Here is a 13,418-nt window from a genome sequence, read left to right on the forward strand (position 1 = left end):
TAATAATATTAGCATGGCGCGAAAGGTTCTCGTCGTATTATAAACCCAAATTTTAAAACTATAGGTTGCGCGCTTCCTGAAGCACTTGACATAGTTGCCTCTTCCATGATGGGTGAGGACGCCCGCCAAATAAACATTTAGCGTCTATTAACATTGACGGAAAGTAAAATCTAGCTGACTACCGGCAATGACCGACTAACTAACAGAACATTTCCCGAGGCAATAGAGGGGAGAGGAAGGTGAACAAAGAGGTCGAAATGATGATCTTCGGGAAGTCTGTTTTTCCGAAGTTTCCAGACCGTCGTTATTTTATCCTACCAGTGGTATTACCAGAGACAGGGAGCGAGAAGAGAGATTTCCTGTGTCACATGATGGACAGCGGCCTGTTAGAGAGCTAAGTGAACCAGTCTAAAGGCCACAACTGCAGATGTCGGAGATTTGAGGAAGGTGGATGTTGCGGTGCGATCGTTATTATCATCTGTGAGAAGTTTCCTGCTTCAGTGTTTTAGTGTGAAATCGTCCTTGTGAATCAGGCCACATATGAAAATGTCCTCTTCTCTGGCCATTTTAGGTGGTGTGATCATGTTGGAGGAAATTAGAAAAATTTAAGTTACTGTAAACCTGTCATTGTGGTACGTGTAGGGGGAAAACCCACCGCCTCTCTGGATTATCTAGGGGCTCTGCGCAAAGCCCGACAGCCGTCTCTGTTGTCAGTCACTATGGCAGCGCCAAAGCTCATCAAGAAGAAGTGACAGTTCCAAGGTTTTCTAGATTGCCTCTTTAAGCGAGTATTGAGAGAAGTAGGGCAGCGAAGTAGGGCGGCTGGGGGCCAACGTCTGATGACACTGAGACATCAGATGCTTTTCACTGCGATAAGCTCATCAGCCATGGCCTTTGTCAGCAGTCCCAGTCCGCATGCGCAGCTATAACAAGGCACTCTATAGAGCTCCACTCGGCTTCACGGCCACTTATTCTTTGCGACTGAGAGCGGAAGTCGAGCAGGAGCAAGTTAATAATAATTCTAACGTGAGAAGCTGGGCGAACTGTTAGATGTCCGAAGAATCCCGCGCAGCCGTTTTGCACTAATAAGTCCGTGTGGCGAAGTGAAACGAAAAAAAAATCTATATAAAATGTTTTAAGTATATTCGAATCAGCGCGACAGCACGAAATTATGCTACGTAGAAGTCGACTATCAGCGGGCAGTGCCGTGGGAGCGCTTGAGCTAGGCTAGCTTCTCTGACATGTACTAGACGATTTTGCTAAGCTCTGAACCTCCAGATTAGTGCCTTCGCAGTAAACGCACAAGAAGAGCAAAAGTAACTGAAGACATGAAGGCATGAAGAAATGCAAAAACATTCCAGGTTATGGTGGCAGAAAAAACCACTAGCACGCATGTTGCTTCGTTCTCAAATGTGATAGGCTTCATTTAAATGTCGTATGCATTCATTTCGATAGGTGATTGTATGAAAGGTGGTCTGCAGACTTGGCGTGCAAAACTTTCACACCACTAAGTCACAACCCTAGGCATCGTAAGCAAAACCACTCTGAGCCTAAATAAATGAACACAGATGTTTCATTAATCAATCGGGAAGAACTGATGCACTCTAAGATACTTTTCGTTGCTTTGGGAGAAACTATGACCGTTACCTCCCGGGAGAGAACGAACGGGTCAAAGAGACGGGTGGAGAGAACACCGACATCTTTCGCAATCCCCTTAGTCTTGATATGTTATAAGTCGCCCGCTTTAATGACATGTTAATTGTGGTTTTCTGTAATCCAACTCCACGAAAGTACAGAAAAATTTAAAAATGATACGAAAAGTTGCTCATGAACAAGAGCACCATCGCCGTCCATTGGGACGTAGACATTGCTTCCTCCAGAAAGGCTTGTTGGCGTCGGAGCGGTCGACAAGATAGAATACGGTGATGTTTATACAACGCTTTTCGAAACGTGTATAGCGATGAGCCGGTTCGTTCCCGTAACGGATATAGAAAAATTATTCCTCGTTCCTCTTGCTGTATATTATTTAGTCTGGCGGCGAAGCGGTGCTTGAATTCTCCGAGAGAATGTTTTTCTCGCGGCACCGTGCACTAGACTCCGCCCTCTGCGGTAGCGCCGTGCTCGGCGGCACAGCGAGACCATACAGCTGCGGTTGCGGCGAGGAAAGAAGACACGACCAATGCGACACCGGTAGGGTTCGACTGAGGGATGAAGAATTCAGGGCGGCAATTCCGGCTACCCGGCGCTTTGCGTCAATAGGCACACGGTTGGATCACAATTTTTTGCCGGAAGGAGGTCACCATAAGCACGTGGCATGTGTTTTCAGGCTTATCAAATCCTGCTGCGGAAGAGTGTGCGACTGGTTTATGGTTTATAGGAATTTAACATCCAAAGCTACTCAAGCTATGAAAAACGCCGTATTGAAAGGCTCTGGAAATTTCGACAACCTGGGGTTCTTTAACGTTCAATGACACCGCACAGGACACGGGCCTCTAAATTTTGCCTCCTTCGAAATTCTTCCGCCATGGCCGGGATCGAACCAGCGTCTTTGGGGTCAGCAGCCGAGCGCCGTAAGCACTGAGCCGCCGCGACTGCCAGCCGTACTTGAGGCGGAAGGCAAAGCCGCTAGTGGCTTTGGAGTGAAACCGAACATCGTCGCCATATAAATGCTGCATATTCCGGGAAATATTGTACCGAAACACGGAATCATCCACACAGCTGACCTCTTGGCATAGCCTGGACTGTCGACAGAACCGCCGCCACCTTATTGGTACCCACGAAGACCGTTGTGAGAACGTTCAAGACTCTCAAGAGTACAACACTGTGACGTATACGGTTGATGAAAAGTTCCCAGGCAACAGGGTCTGCTTTTCTTCGGTGCATCCTGGCCGATAGTCCTATAAAATGTTCTCACAGTTTAAAACGCCACCTTTTCTGCCCTCTAAATAAATTTTAAGTTTTATTGGCGTCGCAAATGCCTGACAGTATGGTTCGAAAGCAGACCCTGTGGCCAGTTAACTTCTGACCTAACCTGTACCTGACGCGAACAGATTTTCCCCGGAATGAGCCGTATGAAGGCAGAAGCCTAATTATTCGTCAAGTTTATTTTTATCCCTCCTTTTGAGGGAGCCAAAATCAATCCAACGTCTTGGTAGATAGCCTTTAACGCGACAGCATTAGGGAGCTCGTGTCGCAGAGAAACTGGCGTCGTCGAAGGCGGCGTCGTCTTCGTTCCCCGTCAGAGAAAAGTGCGCGAAAAATCCCCATAGAAGCAACCTAGGAGGTAGGGGAGCCCGCTGGGTCATGTGACCTTGTGGCGTTACCTCGATCTGTCCACCGGATTGTGAGCAATCTGCGCACCGTAGCAGGTGGGAGTTAAAATAATGACTGGTCCCGAGAGGTTGCTGTGACGAGCAACATGCATCGCACATGCCCCGCCGGTGGCGCACGGCCGCTGGGCGCAGTTTTGCGCATGGCGGCCGCGCACGGCAGTTGCGCGCGGCACACGGTGTCCCGCGGCAGTTGCGCATCGCTTAACCGCTGCACCACCGCTTCAGGAGTCGTATGAGGACCCCAAGGAATCCATGAATGTAAAGTAGAGAACGCCCAATTGTGCATATATGATCATTAACGCATTAACTATCGCGTCCTATCCTTAAGGCGGTGTTTAAGTATCCCCTCCATTTTTTGTTCGTTTAATAAACGTAAATTATCCACCTGTTTCTTCTATGTCACGTTCTTAAGGCTTCTAATTTCTTATTTTTGGTCCCGCATATCTGCTCTCTGAGATATGGAATCACCTTTTTTTCATTATTAGCTTTGGGATCCATGGAAGAGGCCCACTACTGGTGAGCTCATGCTCGAACTTTCCGTCAAAATGTGGTCAAATTTTCGCCTGCCTCTTCTATGTTATTTTGAAATGATACCAGCCAAGTTTTATTCGCCCTTTCCTCTAGGTTCATTCTGTGACCGACATTCTTATTTTTATTGGGCTGCCGGAATTCTTCACTGGTTGCATGATTTCCTTTCTCGACTAACCGTGTATGGCTAGCACAGGATTTCTGGACATCAGAAACTAATCATCTGTTGGTCGTAGGTAGCAAACATCGAGTACCTCAAAGTTAGAAGTTTATGCTTCTAATTCCGAGAAAACGAGATAGCCCCGAGAGATTTTATATGCACAAAGTGATATCATGGCTGCCTCTTCCACATCTCTACAACATCTCACATATGAAGTGCTTTCTGCAATAATACCAACTGATTCTGACGCCCAGAGAATATCAAATAAAATGTATCGGATAAGCCAAATTCGCGCGGTGATTTTCAGCGTTGAGCACCACGAGACACGTGGCAGCCACCGTTCAAGCTACAAACGCTTGTCCAGATTTTTTGGGTTGGTTTATTGGCGTGGAAATTAATTCAAGCCGATCATCTGTGCACACATTCCGAGAGCCGCAAGCTATATATAAATAAGCCAGTATATCTGTAAGCAAACTTACAGCCATTCCTTCTAAGTCATCGAAAGCAGCTACAACATTATCTTGCTAGCTTGCAGAGTGTGCATTGAATCAGCAGCTCCTTTTTTTTTAATGCTTGCCAGATAAAGGTGAGCAGTATGATCAAGGCCTTGTTGTATCCTCCTTTCCTAAGCTCTCCCTGCAACTATCCTCGTGCCTTCTGCATGGCTGACGGGGAGAGTATTGGTGGCGCCCTACCGCGGAACGTGGCTGAACTGAAGCACCCACCAAGGGCTGCTCACAGCCCTGAGGTAGGTACAATCAGTGTCACTATATCTAGTTACCATGGCGTCGTGACAGCTAACTTTACTGAGGCGCCTGAAAGGCTCCCATTGCAAATCCGCCGAACCGGCTGGCACTGACATTTTAGAGGGGGCGCTAACATGATGTTTATTAAAAACACTATCCAAGCAACTGGTAGCTGTAAATAAAGATAAGTTCACAAAATAAAGAAAGAATAGAATTATAACATAATCTCCAATCTAGTCTAAATTTATTTCAACGCAAACGTGGTCTAGCCATCATTTTAAGTAGCGTAGCTCTCTGTTCTTAAGTATCTCTTTTGTTCGCGCCTCCTGAAGTTTCAACTTTTACTAGGCTTTCGATGACCATACTGGTGCAGCGCAACAGGTCTATGATAGCTTTAATTAAACCTGTGAATTGCGCATCCAAAATATCTTTCCATCTTTCCCGCCATGAGTGCTGACGGAAGTCGCATTTTTTGCTTCTACCATTGCAGCTTCCGAGCTTTATTTCGACGCGTTTGATTTGACCTCACCGGATTAGTCATTTGAATAAAATTGTGTTTTTATATACATCCTCTACCACTGCTACGTTTTCTTTCCGTCTCAGTTAACGAAATGCTTCTGGTAACACATTTTGACATAAATCATTGTTTTTGGAGGAGCTTGAAAATTTTCAGCATGCTGTCTGCACCTCTGGTTTGCCCGGTACTGAAAAACGAAGTAGTGTAGTAAACTAATACATACAGTACCGCAAACATTCGCATATGTCCTTACTGTTGCCGCGTGAAACGATAGAAAAAGTAATACAAGAAATATTTATGCACCATCTGAACCCGTTGGCAAATAAACCAAGATAATCGTACCAGTTACGACATTTTCGCTGTGAGAGTTTTCACTGGCCCGTTGAGCAAAGCCTCCTGCTTCCACTATATCACCTATCCCTATTCGCCTATTCACCTATTCGCCATTTATCCCTATTTCTAAACGTAGCGTCAGTTGCGAATAAATGTCGCTTGAAACACTTGGCCTATTAGTAGCTGCAATGTACATTTTATCCACGTGCGCCTTTCCCCCCATTATTCTGATCGTCGTTTTCATCACGCCTCCGTGTTATTTCATCAGTATGTGGGAACACTCATTAGTGTTGGTTGCTTTGGAACCTATAGCATATTACGCTTCCACGAGGAACGCACGCAGAAATTTATGGACTTGAAACCTGCGATTGCAGGCACAAATGACCTAAAATATTAAAGGTATTCTGAGAGGAGCGGTAATGCGTATAATCACTTCTTTAAAGTGTAGTGAAGATCAATTACCACCCACGAGACCGTTCAACACCAGTATATGTCTACTGCTACATTCTAAAAATCATTAACCGGACGTTGGTGCGTGCATTCGTGGCATTTACCTTCCCGCAAATGTTGCCACAAATGTTATGGTAGGACTACGAAGTTGGTTTAAAAAGTAAAAGTTGATTAAAAAAGTAAAAGTAAAAGACACTAAGCAAAGTTCGCTAGAAGCGTATACAATTACAAAGAAAAAGCGACACTTTTAGCACCGCGAAATAAACAGTCAAACTAATGCCTTTTATGGATGGAAATGCCTGCAAGGCTTGTCCTTTTTGCTATTTTATGCGCACCATGAAATTTTCGAGCATATCAAGCCAAGCAGTGCTCCGTAATACCATTTGGATAATTACTTGTACCGGGGCTTTTATTTCAGCCATTAAAAAAACAGATAGCGTGCAAGTTCTTGAAGCGCATTTTATCGAAACTTCAATTAGCAAAACGCAGCAGCGCCAGCAACTAAAATAAAGCACATGTGATCTTTATGGTTTTTTCACATTCACAAGGATAATCGCTCAACCAATGAGCACGGTCTGGTTAATAACGAGGAACGATACTTTTCTGTTCGACTGATGCTTCAATGTATATCCCACTTGCCGGTGTTTGCAATAGTTCGCAGTCGCTATTTCGTGTTCGTATAAAGAAAAAGGCATGAACGAAATGCTGCGCACTGTTTCGAACATTCAACTTCAGTGCGAGCATTCCCCTCAGCGAACCAGTCCGCTTTAATGTCGGCTTTCTCGAAAGTAGAGTTCATTTTGCAGTTGACATTGTTACATCGGTGTCATGTTTCCTGTGTAGCCATCGCGGTTGCGCTGTAAATGTGTCGCATTGCTTGGAAGCACGATGCCGGGAATGCGGTTCGAGTCGCTGGGCCCGTTTTACGATACAGCGGAAATGGGAAAAAGAGCGCTTATTTAGTGTCATTATCTTGCATTCGAAAAAACAGAGTCAGAATTCATCTGTAAACTCATTTTTGAGCGTTATTTTATCCACTTCCTCGGCTGCGGAAGATAAAACGAATTAAATTAATGCGTTTCCACATGGGAACTTTTCGTACCTGACTTGTGCTACATCTAGCTCGTATTTTCATTTTGAGGAAGGAATCTACACTTCGGTGGATCAGGAAAAGCCGCACTCCTTTTTAGAACACACAAGCAAAAATGCAAGCTTGGATGCAGGCTTTAAAGACTCACCGTGCTAATGCTGGTAGGATTCCCTTCGGCTCTTCTGCGAGACCTCCTATTTAAGCGGCGCAAGAAGACCTGCACGTCCCTCTGGAACCGGCATCGACTAGTCGTGGCTGGGCTGTCCTGCTGCCACACACGATATTTACAACGTTTCCGTGTGCAGCTTTTTTGTATTTTGTAGCGTGCTTCTTTTTGCGGCTCTCATGAGAGGGCAACAATCTGCGCGCCAAAACATGTGGTGACGCGTCGCTCCAGGGTTTCCGGCTCTAAACCCACGTCGAAGGTTCGTCCGCCTGGGCGTCCCATTTCCGCTCTTGCTTAGGGGAGCTACACGCTCGGCATGAATCGTAGTATGTTTCGGATGTGTATATTTTACGTCTAGGATCATGAAGCACAAAACGTCTTAAACATCACCTATTAATACGGTGCTATTTCTCCTGCGTAAACATGCGAACGCTGTCCGCAAACAATTTTTGCAAACCGAAACGCAATGCAAACACCGCTGTGCGACGGGGGTCGTGTCTGTCAAGCGCGCTTTTACTGTGCTTTTTTCTGAGTGCATTCTAGAAAAGAGTAGAAAATTTTCTTTTCTCTGCTAAATCTTAGCCTAATGCCGTTGTAGAAACCTCCTCTCGTTTGATGGTGGTATCTTATGAGCATTTCAGACGTTTTAAAAACTAACATCGGCCAAGCTACTCGTAGCTGACGACGCTTGAATGCACAGTCTTCGTAATATAACGACGTGAACTTCATAGCTTTGAGAACTTGTCCTGGAAGTGCACATATTGTTGTCTGGTCCCACACTCTTTATGCCAATATAAAATTTGGAGCAAATCTCTCCACCAGAAACCCTGAACACGAGTGGACTGCCAGTTGGGACTTTGTTCACGTTTTATATTGTCTCTGCAGTTTCTGATCTTGGATCGTTCTGCATGGTCACAGGCTCGTAAGGAGTTGTCCTCGTAGGGGAACAGGCATTTCGCATTTCTACAGATGTGTGTCCTGTAGTTTTTTGTTGTGCTGGCGACACACCTACAAATCCTAGTGTGGCATGCGAGACGCCAATGCTGAGGGCCACCCTTGAGTCCGCGGGTGAGCACAATGATCAGAGCAGTCTTAATGTCCAAAAATCAAGGAGTGAAACACAAGCACTGGTAATCAGCTGCTCCTAATCTGTGAATATATCCCCAAATCGTTCATTTAAACAGGAGTTCAGGTTTGAGCAGCAATAAAACCTCTTTGCATATGCACAGAGCAATTTACACTACTGAACTTGCAACCCCAGTTCTGGGAAATTCTGCTTTCATAATTCTAGTGGTTGGCCTTGGTGTAAATTGGTGTAATGGCGCTGAATTTCTTAGTGAAGTTCTTTACAACTTCAAAAATATTCCGTTATCATTATTAGCAGCTATGTGATGGTTATTCTAAGACAAAGATGTTTATATTTGACTCGAAAATAAGCTCCACCCTTATTCGTATGCGCCTACGCGCACACGCAGGCTCGGCACCCAAAATATTTATTCGTTTTGAAGCAGAGTATAAAGTAGGTTATGAAACGGTAAATGTTTGACTTCCTTTAGAGCGACTTCTGTCTCCAAAAAGACATAACTTCTGAGTGCATTCCTGATCACCCTTGCGTATCTGTCAACATTTTCGCCGAAGCGGCCTAGAAAAAACAGCGCTGCAGATTTCTTGCTTTATGACAAGACATGCTAAAACTTTCCAGCTGAAGATATCGTAATCAAATCAGGAGACTATGCCACGCAACACTAGATTGCAAACATCGGTTTTTAATTTTTTTTAGAAATCAGGAGAAAAATCTTGAGTATACTTCACAGCTCGCACATCTACTGGGCATAGGTTGCCATCATCTTCTCTTAGCTAAATAATGTTTTTGGTGCTAACTTTGTCTCTCACAAAAATTTTTCGGTAGCCCTGATAGCACAGGCACACGTGTTATAAAAAAGCGAAAGTGCTGTTTTTAGTATAATTTAAATCAATCCCCGAATGAACAGCTCCACCATTGTGCGCAGCTGCAGGGCTCAGCTGTTTCTATAAATTATTGTTAAGGACATTAGTCCATGGAAGAAAAAATCATGTATGACCTCTGAAATTTAATGAAAAAAATATAGATATGTCAATACCACTAGGTATAAAGGCCACTCGTAATAGCTGTTTTGGCCGGCTGAACAATGGAACAGAATCGGTGTTAACATATGCGCCATGCATATGGTGCGAAATGCTTAATTGCGACAGAGATTTGATAATGTCAGGTAAGAAAAGTTAAAATTTTCTATATCAAAAAAGTTCAAGAAGGAATAATTCTCTCAAACCACTGAAACAATAAAATCAAAAACTGAAATATCTTCATTCGTTGAAATAAATTTATGAAGGCCTTGACTCGCATTCGGGAGAATAACTAATTGTTAAGAGGAGAAATGTGGAATTCTTGACTAGCCATGATGATCAAAAATGTGTACAACCTCATGAAGAGTACAACCTCGTGTACAACCTCGTTCCAGATTTTTTTTAAATATAAAACTGTTGAACATTCATTCCGTTGCACCTTATCTGCTTCCATTTTACGAAAAAATGGTTGCATTTATTTTGAGTACTTAGATAAAAAAACGTTAGGACGTAACTTGCTTGTTTGAATATTGGAAGATCACGTCGCGGTTGCTGAGTGGCTGAGGGGTTCCGCTGCTGGTTCAACATCGCGAGCTTGATTCCGACTGTGAGCGGCTGAATTTCACTTTATAAAAAGTACAAATACATATCTGTGCTATGCACTATAATGCACAATAAAGAACACTACTTAGTGCAAACGAAACCGGAGCCATCCACTACGCATCTCTGCCCACGTGTTGCTTGAGGGCGCTCAAGTCGAAGACTTAACTATTGACAATATTTAAAATTGGATGACCGGAGCCTTCAGGAATGTTGCTCGATGCTGCTGGGTACGCTATATACTGGATCAGAGTTTGGGTAGTCTTGGCAACTATAGAGAACAGATCAGATGTGTTTAAATTACTGTGTTTTCGATGCTGCTTTAGCCGCAGTAATATGTTTGTTTAGTTATCAAAGGTTAATTGTTGTAAATGCTGGATAAAAAGAGGTTTTTCATTGTCCCCCTCTTTAATGAGCAAGGTTGTATATTGGTTCTTGCAATATTCCACCGCATTTTTGTTTCTCTTATAACGACCTTCCTGCTTACGTAGGGGCAGATTTACATCACAATTGTGTTGATTTATGTGATCTCTTTTGCTGAGTAGCTTTACTTCTCCCGTGTTTTCATTTGCGACAGATTGTGATTTGTTTCGGAAATGCACGTGGTCGTTGTGAAGTTTTGACTAATTGAAATGATAGGGTCTGCTTATAGGTGGCTGTTTCTTTCCATGATGTGTATTGGCTTCGTTGACATAGGCTGTTTTTGTCTCTGCATTGTTGGTACAAGAAGTAGTTTATTCCTTTAAGATATTAGAAGAGGTGTGCCTAATCAAAATACACGCCATCCTTGGTTGTACTCATAACGTTGATGGTGCACGGGACATACCTGAGATGAGGTATAAAAAATGTGTAACAAATTGTCCTGATTGTACCGCCAGTCGGCGAAACGAGATTGGCAGATGAGAAAAACGCCATGCTGATAATAAAAAAAGAAATAAAAAACCAAAATTTTCAGAGGCTATTCAATCAAAAAATTAATGCTTCATTACCAACAAAGAGTTGGAAATTGACACCTTCAAGGCGCTTGATGGTCGTTCAAGGCATCCACTCTTAAGACTGTGGAAAACGTTTAACACACATACATAAATTAAGTGCATGGCAATATGTTATCATCTGAGTTGTTTATTTTAATCTATTCATAATAAGTCTAGTAAAATTCTAAAGAATTCCACAAGATTGATTTTCGACTAACATTTCGTAATATTTTGTTACGAAAGCTTACAGGACAGGAACAATGAAGAACGCTGAGAACTAAGTTAAAAAGAAAATTTACAAAAATTGCTATCACAAAATTATTCGCGCATCTCTTTCCGGTTTGAGTGCATAATTGAAGATTTTGTTGGAGAGATTCATGGAAGAAAAATGGCAACTTGAGCGTGAGTGACTGCCACATGTATTTTTCGTGTCTTCGTCGTATTAAACGTCTCTCATATCCGCGTGTGCAATAATCACTTTCCTGTGTCCTTATCTGCGATAAAAGTATACAAAGATTACCACACGACACAACTGGCACTTTCAGTACTACGTTATAAATGCTATAATGAATTGCATGAGTGCTTAAAAATGAGGTATCAACAAACATTGCTCTCTGCTCGTCCTTCCGCCACTCTCCTGGAACTGCTAGAATCTTGGTCTTCGGCGTGATGTAGTGTTCAAAAAGCACAGGAGTGTAAAAATGCACACAGTTCCTTTTTTTGCTGCAAATTAGCTTTAATATTTCATCTGGTCAATTCCCTTCTTCGTGAGCAAGATCAACTGTCACTAACTACCTTAATTTGATGGCGTCAGCCGCTCTATTTGATGCTATTGAATATTCTCCCCTCTTGCTCTCTTAATGTTGGTTTGTTGCACAGAACACTAACCGGCCACAAACTCTGTGCCTTAGACTCAAGCGCCTCCTCCGGATTCCCCTTATACGTAGTTTCCACAGATTCGTACCTCTTAGACTACCGGGTCAGTATGAGAGCGGGAAAATAATGCATTTCCTAGGATGTGAAAATATTTCCAATTTCAACTGTGCGCTTATGTTTTGAACAGCGTCAAATTACCTTCTTTAGGCAGCTTGATTTTCACTTATAAAATGTGCTTCATGATATGCTTTTACCCTTGGTGAGTCATGATGTTTTATTATGTTTCAGACTGGAGTAATTCTGAGTAAAATGATACCATTTTTAAGTGGCATCATTTTACTCAGAACTTCTCTAGTCACTGATTTACATTAACTTTAGATTATTTGAACTCTAACTTTAAAGAAAAGTGTTTCACATGTGTACCACTCGATTCATAATGAGTGCATGTAAATGGTACGTGTTCATACCGCTTTCATTTCAAAGCATAAAAAATGCATTATAGCTGAAAAGCGTTTGAAAAACATTGATGACCAACTGACCGGTGAAATCACTTAAACTGCTCAACGCAAAATAAAACTTGTCATCTGGCTTCAGCTCTAGAAGCTGAAGCGGAACTGCTTTTGCATGGTCCGCCACCACCTATGGCGTCTCGGCATAGCGAATTACTCGGGAAGCAGGCTTTAATACTTTCTTCGACAGGCTGATGCGCGAAAGGAGTGGTTCATTTACAAGTGAGCTAACACTCCCAAGTCTGTCATTACCTTCGTATAGTTGCGAAGATGCACAGTCGTCATCATGGGCAGCCCCTATCCAGGCTAGCACAAGAGTATTATGAAACCTTGATCACTAGCGCATTTGCCATCATCTTCACTCAGCTCCAGCTTGTCACGCAATTCAAACAAAGGTACTGGCCTGAAAAGTGTATATTTCAATATTTTGCTCGATAAGCTTCAGATCTATTTGGGGCAATTGCTTTCACAGAGAATCTACCTTGATCACAGTTTTGTTAAAAACACCACTTCTTCAAAGCCGAAATCAATCACACTACCATTTAAAAAACATCGCTACGGACAGCTTTAGAACCGTATGTGTACATTTATATATGAGCAAGCTACCTGAATTGATCTTTTTCCGCACCATTTCAGGCGAAAATTGCACCGAGTTGAAATATGCAGATGCACTCGCAAAAACGCGCGGTACGCCTACCCCACCTCAGAAGGCAAGAGCTGAGAAATGAGTGGCTCGTTATGACAGATATACGAAGACAGGCTAAAGTCAGCGAAAGCAAGCAAATCATACAAGAATGTTCCCATTTTGTTTTTAATCTGTTGTGTTCAATAGGGATCAATTAATAGTGTATTTAACCTTTTATACGCCGCTGTATGGAACATTAATTGAAGGACCAAACTTCCCATTGATAAGTCGCATAAGCTTTCGAAAAGAAAAATGAAAAACATGTAAAACATGCAAAATTTTTAAGCATGTTTATTTTTCATGCTCAATTGTAGCCACATTTGCGTTTGTCCTGTACAGAATGTTAAAG

General features: G+C 42.9%; 1 protein-coding gene across 1 annotated transcript in view; it reads right to left on the bottom strand.

The window, feature by feature from the left end:
- Positions 1 to 13,418, bottom strand: part of LOC144103474 (ornithine decarboxylase-like) — a 105,154-nt gene that overhangs the window by 76,478 nt on the left and 15,258 nt on the right. Inside the window, exon 2 of the mRNA XM_077636181.1 lies at positions 7,305 to 7,350. Within this exon, the coding sequence (XP_077492307.1) occupies positions 7,305 to 7,350 (46 nt within the window). The remainder of the gene's footprint in view (positions 1 to 7,304; positions 7,351 to 13,418) is intronic.

The sequence above is a fragment of the Amblyomma americanum genome, chromosome 9 (assembly GCF_052857255.1).
Source record: "Amblyomma americanum isolate KBUSLIRL-KWMA chromosome 9, ASM5285725v1, whole genome shotgun sequence".
NCBI lineage: Eukaryota > Metazoa > Arthropoda > Arachnida > Ixodida > Ixodidae > Amblyomma > Amblyomma americanum.